At 36.6% G+C, this 22,862-nt stretch overlaps 2 protein-coding genes across 4 annotated transcripts; both read left to right on the top strand.

Annotated features, from left to right (window-relative positions):
• Nucleotides 1–3,711: 3,711 nt before the first annotated feature.
• On the top strand, nt 3,712–18,897 carry LOC121234666 (probable aldehyde dehydrogenase). 3 transcript variants are annotated; one of them, XM_041130705.1, is made up of 16 exons: nt 3,716–4,008; nt 5,869–5,948; nt 6,346–6,449; nt 6,703–6,770; nt 6,932–6,989; nt 7,163–7,276; nt 8,544–8,627; nt 9,372–9,476; nt 9,865–9,978; nt 10,759–10,890; nt 10,988–11,077; nt 11,287–11,376; nt 11,641–11,850; nt 17,514–17,624; nt 18,374–18,453; nt 18,533–18,897. In XM_041130705.1, the coding sequence occupies exons 1-16, from the start codon at nt 3,923–3,925 to the stop codon at nt 18,669–18,671; spliced, it is 1,665 nt and encodes a 554-aa protein (XP_040986639.1). In that variant the 5' UTR covers nt 3,716–3,922; the 3' UTR covers nt 18,672–18,897. The 3 variants fall into 3 exon arrangements, with proteins under 3 accessions (XP_040986640.1, XP_040986639.1, XP_040986637.1); XM_041130703.1 differs by having other exon boundaries at nt 3,719–4,008; nt 5,866–5,948; XM_041130706.1 differs by lacking the exons at nt 18,374–18,453; nt 18,533–18,897 and adding an exon at nt 17,703–18,046 and having other exon boundaries at nt 3,712–4,008; nt 5,866–5,948; nt 17,514–17,652.
• Nucleotides 18,898–20,960: 2,063 nt separating this feature from the next.
• On the top strand, nt 20,961–22,688 carry LOC121235714. Its single transcript, XM_041132087.1, has 2 exons — nt 20,961–21,104; nt 21,356–22,688. The coding sequence occupies exon 2, from the start codon at nt 21,384–21,386 to the stop codon at nt 22,560–22,562; it is 1,179 nt and encodes a 392-aa protein (XP_040988021.1). The 5' UTR covers nt 20,961–21,104; nt 21,356–21,383; the 3' UTR covers nt 22,563–22,688.
• The last annotated feature ends 174 nt before the right edge of the window (nt 22,689–22,862 follow it).

Raw genomic sequence — 22,862 nt, 5'->3', positions numbered from 1 at the left:
ACGTAACCTTAATTCTACGACCTAGCAGCTGGTAGTTGCATTGATCAAATGGAAACAATATTATGAAATTTACAAAATCTCACGCACCATACACACTGCTGGATCATGATGATCTTGTCCTCTTACAGCATTAATAGTGTATATTATGCTATATATACACTGCAGATCAATTAAAAATTAAATATTCTAATCGAAGTCAATGCGTTGGATCTTGGAAATGAAGGGAACCAATAATAACTAAATGAATGTGTAACGATCTGGATTTGTCTTCTTTTACTAATATCTTATTGGAAAGCCAATTTCCACAAGAGATCCCCACCACTAGATATTGTTTTATTTGTGTTGGAATAATTAAATGGTTGTAAGAGGATAGGTGATGGAGCCAGCTCTTAATTGTCAATGGGGTGCCGACATGAATACTATATCCACCATTAATTTTTAAGAAAAAAGAAAATTGAAGAGAAAATCTAACGAAGAACTTCATTATAGATATATTCCTCTATCTCTCTCTCTCTCTCTCTCTCTCTCTATATATATATATATATATATCAATTTTTATAAGCTTTCTCTCAATAGAATACTATTGTCCCTAGCTAGAATACATTTGATTGGTTTCCTCGCTTGTCTATTTGACCTTTAGCAAGAAGAGAACAGCCTTTTGTCGTCTTTGGATATTGGTATTAGAACCATAGTTTGTGGTCTTGTCATCCGTACAACATAAAAAATACATCATTAAAACAACCTCTTGTTTTTTCTTACTATCAAAATTAATGGTACTACCAGCATCCTATAAAGCGAGGTTATTCCCTTTCCGCACTCCACTTCCATCGTATTTTAGGTGCAGGGCACTCGTCTGTGTGCCGGAGTGTGAGGGCAAATCCCTAGTTAGTTCACCTCCCCATCCACCGTCTCACAGCTCCACAATCGAAATGAAAAAAGATAAAAGATAAATAATTAAATAACACAAAAAATAAACAAAATCACATAAACAATCCACAACACAATTTCTATCCAATGATTTGAATTGGAAACAACCAAAATAAACTTAAACTAGTAAAAAAAAAAAAACCTCGTAAACTGGGAGAGGAAGAGGATGATAAGGAGTAAAGGACGACAATTGCGAGAGGGAGAGAGGGCAACGGTGGACATAGAGGAAAAAAAGAAAGGGAAAACTAAGAAGAGAAAGAGTCTGTGAGGGAGAGGGGGATTGTAATAACCCGACTTAATAATTATAAGGTCGGAATATTGATAATTTTTATTAGGCATAAATTATATTTAATGGGCTATATTGGATAAATCAACAAGCGATAAATTATTAAAATTGATTAGAAACTTTAATTAGGCTCAATAACTACATTAAATCCCATTTATTATTATTGAACAAGTTAGACTTCTTTTAGAATTTAAAAACCGGTCATTAGAAATTTATTTCAATTTAAAATCATCATTGATTGAAGTCCCGTATACAGTCTCAATCATTGTCAATCCTACATTGAATGAACTACTAGATCATATTTTTAAATTCAAACTCTCTTCTTAGATGATCACGACTGAGTGTTTAGCAAATTAGTGTCACTACATGTATTAACGGAGTCCAACTCAAACTCGTCAGCACCCTCTCCTAAATCTCTCTATAAATATGTAACACCCTACTTCCCATAGTTAATAATAAAATTATTCTTTTAAATATCTGGAACCGAAGTGCTACCATTGAACTTAACTAAAAAAAATATTTTCTTATACTTGCGTCAGATACAAAGATTCCTTATAATAAATAGTCATTTTCTATCAAAATACTAAAATCATAAATGAGAGTGCGCGGAAACATTTATTAAAATTTCCCAAAATCTGTGTCATTAAAATCATAACTTAAAATCTCTGTACATGATCTAAGCCACTTTCACGCCTCCCTAGACTAAGTCTTATCCTGCAGCTCTATTGTCATAACTATCCTGACTTAGGATAATTTATAAACATACAAAACAAACTAAAATGAGTCAATGACTCAGTAAGAAACTCATCACAACGTAAACATACTTAACATAAGATTTTTCATAAAATATGTTGTTGAGAAGTTAAAATCATGAGTAGAATAATTCAATTAGTTTAAGAAAAATAAATTAAAAATAAATTAAAAATAAAATTAAATATGATATTTGATGTGTAGAGATAAAGAGTAGGAAAACTCGTACCCCGATATTGCTGCATGAATTTTGGATCGAAATGTGGAGTGTATTTCTATTAGAAATGGGCTCCACTTTAAGAAGGCCCAAATTTTCTGACGTTCAATGGACCGCATATTCGCATAACGTAGGCTTGCTCGGAGGAAGATAACATGGCAAGAGTTTGACGATTTCTTGTTTTTTTTTTTTTTTTTTTTGGATAATACTACTCTTTCCTTTCTATTTTACCGCTCAAGTCTACCGTATTGTTTTTTTAATTTTTTTTATTTAATGATTAAAAAAGTGTCTTTTAATAATATTATGATTTTTTTTTAATATTTAAAAGTATTAAAAAATACATTTATGAAAAGACAAAAAAATAAAATAAAACCTTATAACTAATGATAGCTCCCAGCGGTAGCTGGGAGCGGTGAGTGTAGCAGCACTCTTTTTTTTTTTTTTTTTCTTTCCTTCCTTCCTTTTGACCGTATGTGGGGACATTCTGAGTCAATTGATGATGATTTTGTCCAAATTTTATCCCTATTTTTATTATATATTTGATGGGCTAACTTCATTTTGAAGAAATATTTCAAAATTCCTCCCAATCAATCTATTAAACTATCATGTGTTGCTTAAATATGTAAAATGTATATAATTTTTTAAGGTGTGGTTTTGATAGTGAGTTGAGATAAAAGTTGAAAGTTGAATAAAATTTTATTATAATATTATTATTATTTTAAAATTTGATAAAAAAAAAGACTGAATTAGCAGTATTACGAACTAATTAAATACATTTTAAATGTTAATAGAAAATAAGAAAATCATATTAAGAAATAATTATCTCACATGGTAAAAGGGTGCATAGTATTTTAATAAATTAGTTCAAAAAGCATAGGACTTAAACAAGCCCAATTCTGATACTGGGCTCCAACTATAATTTTGTTGACTCAAAATGAATTTTTAAGAATAATGTTTTATATAGTCATAAAATATATAAATGTCGTGTATTTTTATTTTTTTTTTTAAAAATGTAAGATTTATTATTAACAAATTATTATTTTTTCATGTAATTCTCATATTTATTCATTTTTTTTAAAGAAAAACGCGATACTTGTTCATGACTCCAAACATTATTTTTCTTAATTAAAATATACCTAGATATGTTATCCATAACCGAATGCTCTAATTCAATATAATTAAATTACATGCTCAAGACAAATTATCAAAACATTTTGAGAAAAGGAAAGAAAAAATGTTACCAAGAATTGAACGATAGAGAATTTTTCCGATAAATTAAAAAAATGGAAGGAATCCTTGATATTAAAACATAGAAATTGATTTAACATTTCCCCTTTATAAAATGGGCAATCAAAGCCGTTCATCAGTATTTATTTGCTGGGTATGAATTATGATTGTAGCTTCTCATGATGGAAGGTCGACATATGGTGTCCGACGAAAGTCTATTGACAGCAATGAAGTTCTACGCACATGGGATGACTCTCTCTCTCTCCTCGCATTAGGATGAAGCGTCGTTACTGGGATTTGATTGATTGAAGTGGGAGCACTATATAACAAAAACATAAGAACAAAGTTACGTGGAAAAGACAGCTTGGTCCTGAAGCGGCCGTCATCTGTGCGTTATTTAGCTTTTCGAAATCTTAACTGGGTGTGTTTAGGTTTCGTAGTGCAGTACAAAGTGGTTTGAGGAGACCCTCTTATCTTCGACAAAACTACATTCAGTGATCTATCAAAACACAATCATGTTTAGGTTCGTAGTCTGCAGAGGAGTGACAGCAAGAGCCCCCCAGAAGGGTCTCAGCTGGTTCAGTTCTTTCAATCTTTCAAGGTATTTTAATGTTTTCTGCACAAATTGCTGCTTTTCAGTCGGTGGGGTTTCTTCAAATTAGTGGGCATATTGCTGGGTTTGTGTTGCTTTCTTAGAAGTATTGTCATTTCGGGGTGTTGAGTTGGTTTCTATATTTATATTATTTTTCGTGGGGCTGTAAAAATTGATAGGTCCTGCATTCATTTCTATGGTTTTGTATAATATTGTGATGATGAGAGCTGAAAAGCACAGTAATTTGTGATATATCTCATTTCGCCCGGTATTTATCTTAACCTTAAAAGGAAAAAAAGAAAAAGAACAACTTGTGATGTCACACCAAACGAAGCGTAGCAAGGTGGTGAGTGGCTTCCCGCGAGATTCTTGTACTTTAAAATTATTAGAAGCCTTAGGCCCGGTTTGGATGTTGAGATTGTTTTAAGAGTGTGTTTGGATGTTGAAGTGAGTTGAGTTGAGTTGAGATGATAAAATATTGTTAGAATATTATTTTTTAATATTATTATTATTTTGAGATTTGAAAAAGTTGAATTGTTTATTATATTTTGTGTTGGAATTTGAAAAAGTTGTAATGATGAGTTGAGATGAGTTGAGAGTAGTTGAAGATCTAAACAAAGCCTAACTCATCTGATTTTAACATCCGAACGCCACTCAAATACAAATATTTTTCAAGTTCAAATCTGACTTTTTCATCTAATTATTACCTAATCGTTACAACTTTTTCAAAATTTCAAACAAAACACAAAAAATAATTCAACTTTTTCAAATTCCAAAATAAAAATAATGTTAAAAAATTATATTGTAACAATATTTTAACTTTTTATTATTTTTATTCAATTTCTTCTCTTTCATTTCCTTATATTTTATAAAATATCTTAACTTAAATCATTTCACTACTATTTATAAACTATTTACAGATTTTTCATTTCATCTCAACTTCCAAACAAGGCATTAATATGCTTGGGCTTTCCCTGAGTTGTTAGAAATCTTTTCAGGTCATACCCAACGAAAAGTGTAGGACTTGAACCGTGCCATCTATGATGGAATGGCCTGGTGAGGGCCTAAATATAGGAAGACAGTGAATGAGTTTCAACATTGGTTGGGAGGAAGAACTTCTTGCCTTTAGAATTATTTATAGAGACTCTAATTGTATCATTGACTAGTTCATTTAAAATATTGATCTGATGTGATTTAAGCTTTCCTTGGAGTTTTACTTGTGAATTCTGTTTAACTCAAGAGAACTCAAACTGTAACATAAAATTTGCCCAATCGTATGTTTAATGAATTCTATATACCCCGATGAAGCTAGTTCGTGAGAATTTTTTCAGTAGCTGTAATTTCGCATAATCCACTTTAATCATTCTTTAAATCTTTATGCAAGCATCCTTCTATTACTGTCCTCACATACAAAAGTCCAATTTCACGGTCATGCCTTTTTCGAGTAGCTTCTTTTGGATTCAAGATCATAGGCAAAGTTGGACAGTTAAATTGCAGGATGAGTATGTTTGTTGAACTGCATCCCATTATGTAATGTTTGTGAACAAATTGCATTTGGAGACAGAATCCAAAGCAGCGGTGGAATTGTTATTCTGCTGCTACTATTTTTGAGACCATTGATTGGATGGAACTGTCATGTACACATGCTTCCAATGAATTTGTAAAAGGATCTGAGTGCTGTGCCTGATGATTCTTTCTTGGACGCTTTTGTAATATTTGAAGAGCTCATACTGTGATGGGTTTGGTTGTTGTGTTGTGATATTTGTGCAAAATATTTGAAGTTGATTGGCATGTCTCTTTGTATGATTTATTATAGTTGTCTCCCTGAAAATACTCTACTTATTCAATTCCATTGTTTCCTTTTAGCAGATCTATTCATTCTATACCCTTTGCTACAGTAGACATTGAAGAGATATCAGGTTCTCAACCTGCTGAAGTTCATAATTTGGGTAGGTACTGCAATTTTAGCAATGCGCGTAACCCGATGCAAGGTGTTGATTCTCATTACTCATGCGCAGCAGCCAACGTGGTTTAAAAACAAAAGCACATGAGTTTAAAGTGATTATTTAGTTCATTTTCTGTCCTGTTTCTGCACTTTTTTCTAGAATATTTTCTTACCCTTCGGATCAAATTTATTACCCTCCCCCCCCCCCCCTCTTCAAAAGTAAAAATTTCATTGCATCTACTTATTCACCATGTCTAACTGAAGCTGAAAGACGACACCACTAGAAGAATTTAATTTTGTTCATCTAAGTTAATGGACACAAAGATGGCTTTGAGTTTGTTGTCTTCAGTATAAACCCACATTGGAAGAGTACTCTGAACATAGAATGTCTCAATTTTTAGTGCAGGGTAAATGGAAAGGATCTTCAAGTTGGAATATACTTCTCGATCCTTTAAATGGAGATCCATTCATTAAAGTCGCTGACGTAGATGAAGCAGGCATTCAGGTATGTATTTTGAGTAAGTCTACATTTCCCTATTATTTTATTTCCAGGCAGGTCTTTCCAACTATTGAGTGAACAGAGAACTTCTTGCTGAGCTTAGGTCATTGTGCTTCATAATGTCTCTTTCCACTTTCCTCCTCTTATAAATGCAATAATTTGAAGTTTGAGATTTTGCGTATGGCTTTCTATTTGCGTCTAAATCAAGTTTTTACCCTTTTTTATGATTATTTCCCCCACCGTTGAATTGTTTACGCAGCCATATGTCGAGAGCTTGTCCAAGTGTCCAAAACATGGTCTACACAATCCCTTTAAAGAGCCAGAGAGGTTTGTGCCGCTCTCTCTCTCCCCCCCTCCATCTTATTAGTTTCTATCAGAGATGTCATTGCTGCGGATATCATGATTATTTCATCTGTATTTTTAACAATATACTTTAATTAAAGACTACCAAATAATTAACAAAAACCGATAAAAACCATGTTTTGCAGGTATCTTTTGTTTGGAGACATATCTGCAAAGGCAGCCCATATGCTTTCGCTCCCAAAGGTTTGTATTGTAATACAGAAAATTTTTTATCTTTATTTTTTATAATTTTAATATTTGGGATTATGCATTAACTCAATATAGGTTGTGAAATCCTCAAATATATTAGTGTTGGTTGTTTTTCTAAAGAAATAGAGCCCTAGTCTCATTAGTTTTTCTACTCACATGAGTTTCAGGTTTCTGATTTCTTCACTAGGTTAATACAAAGGGTTGCTCCAAAGAGTTACCAGCAAGCTCTTGGTGAAGTTCAAGTTACACAAAAATTTCTACAGAATTTCTCTGGTGATCAGGTACATAAAGATTAAAACTTTTTGAGCATTAATGGTGTTGAAAAGGAATATAGCCTTCTTTTCTATTGATAAACCGTTTGCTGAGAATCTTTTAATTGCAGCCTGTCTCATCCAAATCGATTCATTAACGATCTATTTTTTCCCTATCAATTTATATATATTAATAATGGCCAAAGAGGGGGTGGGTTGCCTTGACACAAAAACCCTGCACAATTACTTCAAAAAAAAAAAGGAAAAGAAGTGGAAATGGAGATAAGTTGATGCTCTGGTCTTGGTTTTCCTCAATTGATCAGGTGTCAAGGAAAGGGTCATCATAAGAATGATTGATTAAGCCATCCGGGATGTTTTGGACCATTTTGATTTGCCAATAGCGGTGGGGTACCAGATGTTGTATTTTTGTTGGTTGCTCTTAGATGATCAACAGAGAAATCCACTTTCTTTGCCATGGGTAAAAGAGTATGTCAATTCCAATCTTTAGGGAAAACAATAACTAGGCAGATATGATTGTCGGACTGATTTGTGCTTTGTCAATGGCCAAGAAGTATGAATGATTGATTAAGCTGTCCGGGATGTTTTGGACCATTTTGATTTGCCAATAGCGGTGGGGTACCAGAGGTTGTATTTTTGTTGGTTGCTCTTAGATGATCAACAGAGAAATCCACTTTCTTTGCCATGGGTAAAAGAGCATGTCAATTCCAATCTTTAGGGAAAACAATAACTAGGCAGATATGATTGTCGGACTGATTTGTGCTTTGTCAATGGCCAAGAAGTATGGAAAATGATACTGGCTGTGCATGAGGGGCACGCGCCCCTAGGAATGATGCAAAGCTTCTTTGGATTTGAATATCAATGGCTTGAGAATATGGCGGTATGGCATGTGTTGCTCGGAGATGCCTATAAGGTGATAAAACGATCATTTCCACCGTTTGAGAATAAATCAAAGGAACGCTTAATGAAATTGGCTTTCAAGCCTTGGAACGGGAAAGGGGAAGGAAGAGGAGAGGGGGAGGGAGGAGCCAGAGCTCCTCGCCCCATTCGGGTTGTCTTAACTTGGGGGTGGTTGTTATGGGTTTGGGGAGAGGGGTGGGGAGCAGATGGTGACTTCATTAATGATCTAATTAATATAATGTTATGCTGCCTTTATCATGACTGGTTCTGTACTGGAAGAAATACTCTAGAAATAATTATACTTTGAAACCTTTCTGTTATAAAAATTTCCTTTTTTCTGTTGTAGTTTCACTAGTAAAGTTGCTAAGATGTTTGGCAGGTTCGTTTTCTTGCAAGGTCTTTTGGAATACCTGGAAATCATCTCGGACAGCAAAGTCATGGCTTTCGTTGGCCTTATGGTCCTGTAAGTTGTTCCTTTGAAATATGAACAAAGCTAGTAGAAATCATATTTTTCAGACCACCATCAATTGTTTTTCAAAAATCATTTGAACATGGGAAATCAAATTAATAATTGAGGGAAAATTCAAGAAATTTACTCGATTCACATTTGCTTATTCACCCTTTGGTCAATGATGGCTGACATGGTAAGTGATTGGAAGAAAAGAGTGCGTTAAAATGTTAATCTTTACAGTGTAATAAAGACATGTCACCTGGATTTTTTAATGTTTGTTGGAGCTCTTTATTAATTTCCTTTTGTCTGAAGCAATAAGATGCTTTTTGAATGGACTTCTTGAAATGTGGACACGATTTCTGCTACATACTAAGTGAATCTGATAAGAACTTTGTAATGGGTTCCCTTTTTTCGTGCTTTCAGAGTAAAGAAGTTAAATTCCTCTAAGCATGAAGAAAAACTGATGGATCTTCAATATGAAAAGAGTCCAACCTCTATGAGATAGAAGCTCTCTCTCATGGTGTCCTTTTTTGTTTGTTTTAAACTAGGCTTGGTATCTTGTCGTCTTAAGGGGCATTTGGCTTTCATTTGTGAAACATGATGTCTCCAGGATGGATGAAGACATAGTTTCTTCATAAGTTTCTATTTGAGATTTGATTCTTCTAGAAACCTTTTTCCCTCAAAATAGTAAATCATAAATGCTTAATGCTGGCCGTAGTTTCTTCATAATTTGCTGATCCAAGACAATCTATGCAGGTTGCAATTATTACTCCTTTCAATTTTCCGCTGGAGATTCCTGCACTTCAGTTGATGGGAGCACTTTACATGGGCAACAAACCCATTCTTAAAGTTGATAGCAAGGTATGCATGTAAAGTTCTTCTTAAGTTCTATAGTTGGTGTGAGCTTTCTAATTCTTTGTTCCCATTTTAATTGGTTCACACAATTATATCAATTTATTCTGGTGATGCTAATAACATATCAGCACAATTGATGCCAAAATCATAAAGCTAGTTAGATGAGGAACATGCATGGATTTTCATTGAATGCTAGTTGAGAGGGCAAGCAGTATTTCAAAAAAGGCTGGATTAGTGTTCAATCCCTGCTCTGAAAGTATATTCCCCCCCCACAAATTACCCTTCCATGTTTTGGCATCCCTTTCTAGTGCATTCGGCTATTCTATTTTTGAAATATTTCTAGTAGACGGTCTCCAGTGGATATGCTACAATAATGACTGGGAATGTTTCACAGGTGAGCATTGTCATGGAGCAAATGATGCGATTACTTCATTATTGTGGGTTACCTGTGGATGATGTTGACTTTATAAATTCTGATGGGAAGACAATGAACAAGATATTATTGGAGGTTGGTTTTCAGATATGATAGATTTTGCGCTTTTTAATTCTTAATAATGTCAGAGCCCTATATATATATATATATATATTTTTTTTTTTTTTTTATAGTAAATGAAGATTTTATTGATGAGGAAAAGGCATAGCTCGAGTACATGGGGTTTATTCCCCAAAGATTTTTGATTTAGTAGTTTAAGGGAGATTTTGGAGAACTTAGTCATTCTTTTAATTGTCCCCATCGTGCTCTTCTATGCTTGTTTGCTTTGAATTATAATTTGTCATGTTCACATGTTCTAGAACATTTTATCTTCCCATTCACCGCACTTTCTCTCAAATGTCTTACCATTAAGGCATTGACTGTTCAGTGTTAATCTGTAGTAGTAAAAAATGATCATAGAGTCACAATGTCAACTTATCATCTGCAACATATCCTGTGGTTATATGGTACATTCATAATGGTAGTGTTGTGATGGCAACTGTGGGTTGTGGGCTGTGTTTGATGATATTGTTAGTAATGAACAGTATAGGGCAAAAAATAAGGAGAGAGAGTGATGAATGGTGGCAATGGAAGTGGTTACATGGTGGTGGTTCAAGAAAAAAAATTGCTCTTTGGACAGCGGTCATCACTAAAGTAAATGCATTGTGAACAAACAATTTGAGAGTGCAGTATTGAACTTTGACCAATTATTTACAACAGGATAGCTGTCACCCCAAGAATTCTACAAGTCTTACGAGTATGTAAATTTTCTAAGGTATATATAAATTAAAATTTTACTCTCCTATCACTTTGCAGGCAAATCCACGAATGACCCTCTTTACTGGTAGCTCAAGAGTGGCAGATAAGTTGGCTGTTGACCTTAAAGGTCGCATTAAATTGGAAGATGCAGGGTTTGACTGGAAAATTCTTGGGCCTGATGTTCAGGAGGTTTCTTATGAACAAATTTAACTTTAGATTAGGCACTTCCTGCCATGTAGATTTGATGCCTCTGCTGATTTATGTGTTATGGATTTTTGAATGGCAGGAAGATTATGTTGCATGGGTCTGTGATCAGGATGCATATGCATGCAGTGGTCAGAAGTGCTCCGCACAATCAATGCTATTCATGCATGAGGTTAGTTGCCTGCATTTGACACTTCACAAGAATGTTTATTATCAATCCTGCAAAGATAACCATGTGTTTCTATGTTGAATCACATTTTGCCTTTTATGTCATCCGCATAGACTTTCACATTGTCACAATATTGTGAATTGGGAGTTGTAGCTGGTTGCCAACCTTTTCCTTTCATTAATATTGACAGTCTAACCACTATCCTTGGGCAGAACTGGTCTCGGACTTCACTTGTATCCAAAATAAGAGATCTTGCTGAGAGAAGGAATTTGGAAGATTTAACTATTGGCCCAGTCCTTACTGTAAGTATGGTGCTTTATCTGCTATTCTAATTATCTTTTTTTTCCAGAAAAAAATATTATGTTCAGTATGATCAACAAAATATCTTTCATGATTCATCAAATCAACACCATTTTTACTACCATTGTCCCAGAAGCCTATTTCCTGCACATTATGAATGTTATTTGACTTCATCAAGGACTTCAACTACAAAATCTATCAATTTTGAATGCGCCTTCTTGTAGGACACTATGAATATAACTTTGCTTTTCCTTTTGTTGTTGCAGTTCACAACTGAAGCTATGCTAGAACACATGAGTAAATTGCTTCAGATACCAGGTTCAAAACTACTCTTTGGGGGTGAACCTTTAAAGAATCATTCCATTCCACCCATATATGGTGCTATAAAACCAACAGCCATTTATGTTCCACTTGAAGAGATTTTGAAGAAGAATACTTATGAGCTTGTAACAAGAGAGATTTTTGGACCATTCCAGGTAAAGAAAAAAGAAACATTACTGTCACTTTTTTCCCCACTTTCTTAAATCGTTTAGTGAATACAGCCAATTTTCATTCTACATTTGAGTTCAGAATTTTTTGGTAGGGTATGATTAAATAGAATTGTAACAATGGCCATTCAAGATACTAGTAGTTAAATATCCTGCTGGGTGGAACATATGGTTGGGGAGGGGGGAACCTGGATATGGAAATTTGGGGCTGAATCTTGAAATGGGTTAGTATATCCTTGGTAGCATCATACTCTGGTATTTCAGCTGTTCAAAGCAACTTTTGTGGGAATTTATTTCATAATGACCAAAACTTTGGTATTGGTAGCAACAAATTATAGAAATCCGAGATATCGGACCAGGGACAGCTGGTGGCGCCGATAAGTTCATTACCGGCAATCTTGCCGGCACAAAAGCTGCCGACAACCTCAGTCGAACCCTCTGGTGAGACGGAAAAGGAGATTCGACTCGGATCCGAGATGTTGGACCAAGGTCATGTTGCTCCTGTGGTGCCGATAAGTGCATTATTGGCAACCCTGCCGGCACAGAAGTTGCCGACACTCTCGGTCGACCACTCAGGTGAAACGGTAAAGGAGTTCCGACGGGAAGAGGTAGAGGAGGGGGAGTTTCTGGCATTGACTTCCGCGTCTGTGGAGAAGGGACTATCGAAACTGTGCGTGGTGGACGTAGTCCCAGAAGTGGTGCACGAGCAGTCAAGCTTGAGGGATAGAGAGATGTCCCTTTGCGGTGAGGTGTTTTTGCGGGACAGTGATGTGGTTCAGAGTGGTCTTTCACCCTTGGTGATGAGTAGACCTGATGAGTTACTTACTGGGGATGATTCTCCTCTTAACAATATGGTTTTAAGTGGTGAAACAAATAAGCTGGATGTTTTGGTGATTCCCAATCACAGTGTCGGGGAAGTGGGGGCTCTTACTCCTTTATGTACACTCCCTCCCAGTGATTATGGGAGTTGTTCGACGAATTGGATTTTTAAAAAGGTGGAGGAGTTACAGAAAATTTTTGGGGTCTCTTTTGGAGGTTATGAGGAACAATTTATGGCCCTTCTTGTGGCTATTGAAGCTAGCCGTTCGAAATCAGCTTCAAAACAAGATAGGGAACTTAAACGCTTAACATGCTCCATCAATTATGATGTCAAGGAGGGGAGTAGTGGAAGGGTTAGATCAAAGGGGAGGGGTAAGTTAAGTTTTAATGAAGCCTAAGATCGTTTCTTGGAATGTAAGGGGTCTCAATGATAGGGACAAACGCCTTCGGATCAAAGCGCTATTGAGATCATGGAAGGGAGATGTGATATGCTTGCAAGAAACAAAGTTGGGTTTTATTGATAGAAGTTTTGTGCGTAGTATTTGGGGATGTTCTTATATGGGTTGGTCCTATTTGGCCTCTCAGGGAGCATCAGGTGGAGTATTATTAATGTGGGATAAAAGAGTGGTTGAGGCGATTGAGGAGTGTGTTGGAGAGTTTTCGGTTTCGGTGCTATTCAAAAATGTGAGCGATGGGTGGATTTGGGCTTTTGCAGGTTCTTATGGTCCTAACATAGGTAGAGATAGACGACGGTTGTGGGAGGAGTTGACAGGAATACACTCTTTATGGGATGTGCCGTGGTGTATGGGGGGTGATTTTAACATTACTCGTTTTCCTAGTGAACGATCGGGGCATCATCGACACACTTTGGCCATGGCGGAATTCTCTGAGTTCATTTTTGATATGGATCTTATGGACCTCCCTCTGGTGGGTGGTGAGTATACTTGGTCTAATGGCCGTGCTTGGTCGAAATTGGATCGATTTCTTGTCTCACCGTTATGGGAAGCCCACTATCCAGAAGTTAGTCAGAAAAGGTTAGCTAGAGTCAGCTCAGACCATTTTCCTATCCTCTTAGATTGTGGTGGCATTCAAGGGGGTTGCCGGTATTTCAAGTTTGAAAATATGTGGCTTAAGGTGGACGGGTTTGTAGAGATGGTGAGAACTTGGTGGACTTCGTACCAGTTTAGTGGCACTCCGAGTTTTATTCTTGCAGGTAAGATGAAGGCTCTAAAGCAAGACCTGAAGAAATGGAACTTGGAAGTTTTTGGTCACATTGACAATCAAAAGTCTATTTTGATGGAGGAGTTGCAGGAGTTGGAGGGTAAGGAATTATTGGGAAGAGCTTCGGAGGAGGAGTTATTGAGAAAAGTAACGGTTGTGGCAGAGTTGGAAAGGGTGTTGCTGTTAGAAGAGACTTCATGGCGTCAAAAATCCAGAGCCCTCTGGTTGAAAGAGGGTGATAGGTGTACGAAGTTTTTTCACAAAATGGCTAATTCTCATCGACGCAATAATGCGATTGAGTTGTTACATTCAGGTACACAGGTGCTATCTTCTTCGGCTGATCTAGAAAGTCATATTGCACATTATTATGAGACTCTGCTTACCGAACCAGTAACTTGGAGGCCGAAGCTTGATGACTTACCATTTGAGGCAATTGATCCGCAGCTTGTGAGTGTATTGGAGAGACCTTTTGTGGAAGATGAGATTTTCAAGGTCATATCTGGTATGGCTAAGGACAAAGCGCCGGGTCCGGATGGTTTCTCAATGGGTTTCTTTCAAACTTGTTGGGATGTGGTGAAAGGTGATGTCTTGCAGGTGTTCAGTGAATTTCATGCTTATCAAAAGATTGAAAAATCACTTAATGCGACTTTTATTGCACTCATTCCAAAGAAATATGGGGCGTCGAATATTGTGGATTTTCGCCCAATAAGTCTGATTAGCAGTGTCTATAAGATTATTTCAAAGGTCCTTGCTAATCGGCTTAGTCTAGTGCTGGAAAATATTATCTCCAAGCCTCAAAATGCTTTTATTCATGGGAGATATATACTTGATTCGGTGCTCATTGCAAATGAATGTTTGGATGCTAGATTGAGGGAGGGAAGTCTAGGTATTCTTTGCAAGCTAGATATGGAGAAGGCTTATGACCATGTGAACTGGGATTTCCTTTTGTATTTATTGAAGAGGTGTGGTTTTGGAGATAGGTGGATTTCTTGGATGCGTTTTTGCATTTCAACGGCCCGATTTTCAGTGTTAGTTAATGGCACTCCTGCAGGTTTTTTTCATAGTTCGAGGGGTTTGCGACAAGGTGATCCATTATCTCCCTTTCTTTTTGTCATAGTTATGGAGGCATTGAGCAAGATGTTGCAGGCTACTGTTAGTGGGGGTTTTTTATCTGGTTTTCAGGTGGGACATAGCTCTGGTAGCTCTTGTACCATTTCACATCTTCTTTTTGCAGTCGACACTCTGTTGTTTTGTGAAGCGGATAGGAGTCAGGTCTAAACTTTGCGTGCATTATTACTTTGTTTTGAAGCAGTATCAGGGCTTAAGGTGAACCTTGACAAGTCTGAGTTGGTTCCGGTGGGTGTGGTCCCTAATATACGCAATCTAGCAAGTCTTCTGGGTTGCAGGGTGTCCTCATTCCCAATGAAATATCTGGGTCTTCCATTAGGTGCTACTTTCAAGAGTAGAGCTATATGGGATGGGGTGGTAGAAAAGATAGAGAAAAGGTTGGCTGGATGGAAAAGGGTGTATCTATCGAAAGGAGGTCATCTTACTCTTATCAAGAGTACCCTTACAAACCTCCCCACTTATTTTTTATCCCTTTTTCCTATGCCTGCAGGGGTGGTGAATAGAATTGAGAAACTCTTCAAGGCATTTCTTTGGGGAGGCTTAGGGGAGGAGAAGAAAGTTCATTTGGTTAATTGGAAGACAGTATGTTCTCCAGTTGAGTATGGGGGGTTGGGTGTGTGTAACTTGAGAACTTTTAATAAAGTGTTGTTGGGGAAATGGCTTTGGAGATATCATATGGAAGAGGGTTCTTTGTGGAGGGAAATAATAGATGCTAAATATGGGGTTGATTGGGGTGGGTGGTGTTCTAAAGAAGTGAGAGGGGGGCATGGAGTGGGGCTATGGAAGTTTATAAGGAAGGGGTGGATTATTTTAGTAAATCATATTCGTTTTGTCGCAGGTGAGGGTGACCGAATCAGTTTTTGGCGGGATGTGTGGTGTGGAGATCATGCATTGGAAAGGGTGTTTCCAGCTTTATATCGTATTGCAATTAACAAGGACGCTTCTGTGGCGGAAGTGCGATTACTTGCCCATGGTTCGCATCAGTGGAATATTCTGTTTAATAGAGATATTCATGATTGGGAATTATCTATGGTTTCAGATTTTTTCAGCTTGCTACATTCTTTAGGGTCTACTATGGCGCAACAAGACAGCTTGAAATGGAGGCTCCAGGATCATAAGAAATTCTCAGTAAAAGCGTATTATAAAATTTTGATTTCACAGGATCACACCTCTTTTCCTTGGAGGAACATTTGGAGGTCTCGAGTGCCCTCTAGAGTTGCTTTCTTTGTTTGGAATGCCGCCCTTGGGAAGATCTTAACCACGGATAATTTGAGGAAGAGAGGATGCGTTGTACTGGATTGGTGTTACATGTGTAGAAAGAGTGGAGAATCGGTAGATCATCTTTTATTACATTGTGATGTAGCAAGAGGGTTGTGGGATGAGATTTTTCGACGGGTCGGTGTGGCTTGGGTAATGCCTAGGAGAGTGGTGGAGCTGATGGGTTGTTGGAGGAAATTGCAGGGCAGTCATCAAGTGGCAGCAGCTTGGAGAATGATTTCGTTGTGTATCATGTGGTGTATTTGGACGGAAAGGAATATGCGATGCTTCGAAGACAAGGAAAGAACAATGATGGAGCTGAAGAATTATTTTCTGCACACTTTACTGCTTTGGTTTTCAGCTATTGTATTAAATGGGGATGATATACATGAATTCCTATCTTTAGTTTAACGCTCTTAGAATGTATCTAGGTGTTCAACTGTATACTTCCTGTGTACTAGGTATATGCCTATTTCATTCACATCAATAAAGTTTATATCTTACTTATCAAAAAAAAAAATTATAGAAAAACCTTTAACTAGTTCAGGAAAAATAAATCATTTCCTAGATAGTGTATATTGTTTAAATTGTCTGTTTTTATTTTCTTTTCCTAGAAACTTTAACAACTCAAATTGCGGACTGCCACAAAGAGCTTTTCTTATTTCCATTCCATAGTTTGCTCTCTTTTTCCATTAAAATGCAAAATAGCACCTGAAATGGCACAGTTTGACTATTGATAGATCTGCTTTGTTGTCACCTAACTGAAGACTGGTAGTTTCAAAGTAGGTAGGCCTGCTTTTGCGACCTTATTGGCCCATCTTTGGATGATTATGATCAGTTTTCCTGAGGTGTTATATGTGTGCCACAATGCCAGAAAGCATCACTATATCTCCAAAGTTGATCTAGGTGTCTAAAAGTTTTCATAAAGGAAAACAGGGTCACAGACAAAATGTACGGAAACTAAGAAGGTCATTTTCCCGGGGGTATGTTTGCCTGTGTGCGCTTTTAGATGCACGAGTTATTGTGTGTGTGTGTGTGTGTGTGAGTGAGTGAGAAGAGAGAGAGAGAGAGAGAGAGAGGTCTATCCTGAATTTTCTTTTTCAATTTTTTCATTATTTAGACAAAGAAATGAATTTTAATAGAGGGAAGCTAATGTTACTGGCATCTTTGTGTTCCCTCGTACATTGTTTTTGACTATATGCGACTTGCATTTTGCATGCTCCTAGATCGTTACTGACTATAAGAGAGATCAACTGTCAATGGTATTGGATGCTGTGGAGAGGATGCACGCACATTTAACAGCTGCTGTGGTTTCAAATGATCCCCTGTTCCTGCAGGCAAGATTCAGCATCTCTCTCTCTCTCTCTCTCTCTCTCTCTCTCTCTCTCCCTCTCTCTCTCTCTCTCTCTCTCTCACACACACACACGCACTGCTAAATTGGCTGTGAAGAGTTTTTTAACCACAGCTTGAGTATTCCCTAAAATTTGGATTACCTTATTGTTTGCCATGCTTATGCCTTTGTTGGGACATTTAATACGAAGTAAGAAAAAGAGTGATATTATCGCACAATCTTCAAAATGTTTGTGCATTTATTGTTCATGTACTTGATAACTAAGAAGTTTCACCTCTGTGGCTGGCCCAAACTCACTTTTGACCTTTGTTTTGCTTTGCATACCCTCAGCTCATTGTCTATATGAACTCGAACTGTTAATAGATGTGTCACTTCCTGTTCTTCTTATTTTCCTTTTGTCGGGGAGAGGGGAGAGAAAAAATTAGAGGTTGTGTGTTGGGATGTGAGGAAAGGTTTTCTGCAACCTTTTCTGTGTGGAGCAGTCTCCCTGATACCTATCAATAAGTGCTTCCCTTAATGATGATTTTCAAATGTCGAGTTCTTCTACTTGGAAGCTGGTGTGCAAAGCACACCCTCTATTTTATTGACATGGTAAGACTTGATTTGTAAGAGATTTTAATTTTAAATTTCTCTAGCAAATCAAATCTTGCCATATCAATAAAATGGAGGCACACTGGCTTCCAAATAAAATTTTCCTTTTCAAATAGGTCTTCTCAGTTTGTTTTATTTGTGCAGGAAGTTATTGGAAACACAGTAAATGGGACTACTTATGCTGGACTAAGAGCAAGAACAACTGGAGCTCCACAGAATCATTGGTAGGTAGAAAACTCATTAGTCTTTTTCCTTAATGGGAAGATTGTGTTCTTAAATTTGTCATAAACAATGGTGTGACAGGTTCGGACCAGCTGGAGACCCCAGGGGTGCTGGAATTGGGACCCCAGAAGCAATAAAGCTTGTTTGGTCTTGCCATAGAGAGATAATATACGATGTTGGCCCACTGCCAAGGCACTGGGAAATTCCACCATCAACCTGAAGAGGATTCATGCTGACACCAGAAGAAGATAAATGATTTAGCTTACAATGTGATGGAAGCCCAGTCCGGACTTAACAGTTGTGTTTGTGCGGCTTTGGAGTTTTCGGTCTTGCATTTTTCCGGCCGTAGGAGTTAGACTTCAATAAGAGCTTTTTGTTAGAACTCTTCTGGGAGTCAGATGTTTGTTTGTTATTCAATAAAAAGGGAGAAGAAGAATTTTGTCAAACAGGTTGCCCTTCCTCTCTTACTCAGAAAGGTACCTGCCCTTCTATTTGCTCGTCTCTCTTTTTACAACATACACTTGAAAACTGAACCACAATCAATTAACCAATTGTATTGTTTCAGCATCCATCACAATGTCTACAAGAAGGTAGCTTTATAGTTTCATTCACACCCAAAACACACCCCTTTCCTTCCTTTCTCGCTCCTTAAGAGTAAAGGGGCTCAAACACACAAAACAAACGCAGGTTAGGGAGGTGAGGGGAGGAATGCTTCCTCTCGTGAAGTTGTTTGTGTATGAGTTGGTGATCAAAGTGGAGCATAGAAAGTTCCCAGTTGGGTTTCTGATCTGGATCTTGAATTGCATCAGTTACAAAAAGCGAGTTCCCTTTAGAATTTGGTTTTTGAGAAATTCAAAGACCTTTTTATGTTTTATTAGCGACAAGGAATCTACTTGACGCAAAGAGCATTGGGTTTGGAAATTAAGTAGTATCTGCAAGTTGGAAGAAGATTTTAATGGAACATCTTTGTATCTTAAATTAACATTAATGAAATATCGTATTTGATACACATAAAAATAGACACTAATAAGCATCAAGATTGTTGATGGTTTTGTGATAAGAGATGTACTTACATTTGGTATCGACGATGAAAGGTTACAAGTTTGTCTCTACAAGAACGAGGCTACGAAGATGATATTCATGCTCCTTATCACTACTTACTGACCTATAATAGATATTCATGCCTATAACCTACACAATGTGTGGATTGTTGTGTATGTTTTGTATGGGAGAGAGATCTAGAAAGACTGAATTTTATAGTAGAGAAATTCAAAATGGTTTATAGGGCGGTTTATTTGACGTAATAATATAAATGTTGAAATAGTGCTTTTAGGTGGAGATTTGAGTCAGTTTATATCTTTATATCTAAGAAAAGAAATGAAACTTAAAAGTTATAACAGTTCATAATGAAACATTGCTTTTAAAATGAGTACCGCTTCATAAACACAACGTTTCAAGTTTAATATGTAGAATGCCTACTTTTATTAATAGAATATCACATCGGAGTCATATGACTCTGCTTAAAATACAAAATAATATAAATGTTGAATTAATACTTTTGAGTAGAATCTTGAATCAGGTTATATCTTTATATGTAAGAAAATAAATAAAACTTAAAAGTTACAATGGTTCATAATAAAACATTACTTCTAAAAGGTTTAGCACTTCATAAATATAACACTTTAAATTTAATTGATAGAATGCCTACTTTATGAGCTAATGTCAAGTCGGAATTATATGATGCTGTTTTTATATATAGTAATAGATATTTTATCCTCAATAATGTTGAGATCAAATTAAGACTCCAATTTGTCAAAAGCCAATTTGGATACACAAAATCATTTCATCTCATCATTACAATTTTCTCAAACTCCAACACAAAATATAATAAACAATTTAACTTTTTCAAATCTCAAAATAAAAATTATATTAAAAAATTATATTCTAGTAATATTTTATTCAGCTTTCAATAAAAACATATCATCTTATCTTATTTAAACTGCGTAACCAAACAAAGCTATAGGACACAAATTTTAATCTTCCACAACTTTTTTTCTTCGAGAAAAAATGGATACAAAAATGATATGTGAACTAAGGGCTTGTCTGGACAAACAAAGAATTCTCAAACACTTCTCATAATTTCATTTCTAAACATACTCAAACACAAAATACTTTTTAATTACAAATTTTTATTTAATTATTACTTAATTATTATCTAAATACAAAAATCAATACAACTTTTACAAATTTCAAAATAAAAATAATATTTAAATAATTTTTTAACTTTATAATATTTTTATTCAAAATTTTTTTCTTATTTTTTTTCAAAATTCAATAAAAATATCTTCGCTTAAACCATTTTATTACTATTAAAAAATTTCTAAAATATTTCAAATGCTCAAACATGCCAGAAAATATTTCAAATGCTCAAACATGCCAGGACCATCAATTTCCTTAAGCTTGTCGTCTTAAAAATTACATATATTATTGGGCTAAATATAATGCCCCAAAGGGCCCAGATCCAGTCCGAAACCTTTTCTCGTGCTAAGTATTAGAGGCGCCGAAGTTGTCATAGAGAGATTGTAATTTGTGAAGCAGACCTAGGGATTCAGCTTGTGTCATCGCCGTGCGCCGCTCCTTTTCGGCTCCTGAGGTTCGGATGAGCTGAGCTCATGTAGTCTGAACTCTAACAATCGTTTATCTTTTCTATTTTTCGTTTAAACTGTAATCTAAATAAATGGGATATGGATTTTGTATTGTTCCATGGCTTCAGTGGTGGACTTTCGTTTTGGAATGAAGGGAGATATCTTATTAGACTCTGTCTGTTTTGAGGAAAAGTTTGATGCAAATGTTTTAAGTCTTTTGTTTGATTACGATTTACGTATATATCTGTTTACTCCTCAGGTTTTGCGCTTTGCTTTCCAATTTCTCTATGACTTTGCTCGAAGTGATAGAAAACGCCTCGGTCAGTTCCGAGCCACTCGTTTCGCAATCAGAATACCCCATTGTTCTCAACCCCGATGATGTTTTACCCAATTTGAGGCCCAAACTTGAGTACCCAAATCTTGTTTCCCTCGTCAACCCCGTTGTCGGTTGGCAAATCTCGAAAACCGATTCTGAAGTCATCGACTTGGGAAAAAATTTCTTCACAAAGTTAAACCGGAAGCTGAAGAACCCGAATGATTTTGATAAGGATGAGTTTATTCGGATTTTGAATCAGTTTCTTGAGAAAATCAGGGACAAAGCTGGGGTTTCCATCGGGATTGATTCGTCTGATAAAGGATATACGGTGGCGTTGATTGAGAAGCTAGGTTCTATGATTGGCAAAGATGTTGCTGGTTTGGTTTTGGACGCGTGCGTGGTTTTGGAGACTTGGGAATTGGTGGAGGCTTTGATTGTGAATGGGCATGTGGAGCATTCTTGTTATTCAACTTTGGTTAATAGACTTGTGGTGAAGAAGATGTCGGACTTGATTTGTGTTTGTATAAAGCATGCTTCGGATCTTGGGGCATCTGAATTACTTTGCATTTTGAAGTATTTTCTTTCTCCACCGAAAGATGCTTATATTAGCATGGTGAATGTGAGGAAGGAATGGGAGAAGCAGGCTTTATCTGCGATTGAGAGAGCGAGTGATAAGGGTCTCACAGGGAAGAAAGCACGATTAGCAAAGGACGCTTCAATTTCGCTTATGATGGCCCATGACGGGTTTTCGGCTCCCGAGATTTGTTTGCACTACTTGCTGGCATCATCAAATGTTGATGCAGTGGTATTAGCATCCTCAATTAGTAAGTTGAATGGTAAAGAAATGATGAGTTTGATTCGTTATTTGGGAAAGTGGTTGAAGAAGTACGAGAGGTTTCCTCAAGCAGTTCCATGTTCTGAAGCATCATCGAAGTTAGGTTTGAAGGCCTGCTGTTGGGTTCCTAAGCTGGAAGATGTCATCAACTGGGTTGGATTGGTGTTGGATGAAAAGTTTTCTTCACTGGTGTTGCATCCTGAATTTCATGAAGAGCTAAGATCTATGGAGGGAATGGTTAGTTCTTTAGCCTTGGAAGCCAGAGTATGTTGTTCGATGGCTAATGTTGTTGAGAAATTGATAGTTGAAGTTTGACATGCATAGAACTAGCTACTGTCCCTAATTTTACATCAACGCTCCTGGTTTTGCATTTGCAGAATTCGGCCTAGTCTATTTGGGTCTTTCTTTTTCTTGGAATGAATTCCAGGCTATCTTCAAATTCTTCTGCGTGGATGTTGCTCTTGTGATTGGTTTGTTTTTCTAGTTTACACGTTTGCTAACCAAGAAACGTTAGCTCCTCTCTTGAGATGGCAGTCTATAGCTGAGTCCTGATTCTTACAAAAACCACATTTTCCAGTTCACAATTATGATCTTGCCTAAGATACTTGAGTGACA

This window comes from Juglans microcarpa x Juglans regia, chromosome 6D (assembly GCF_004785595.1).
Source record: "Juglans microcarpa x Juglans regia isolate MS1-56 chromosome 6D, Jm3101_v1.0, whole genome shotgun sequence".
Lineage (NCBI taxonomy): Eukaryota > Viridiplantae > Streptophyta > Magnoliopsida > Fagales > Juglandaceae > Juglans > Juglans microcarpa x Juglans regia.
This window is presented reverse-complemented; position numbering and strand designations above follow the sequence as displayed.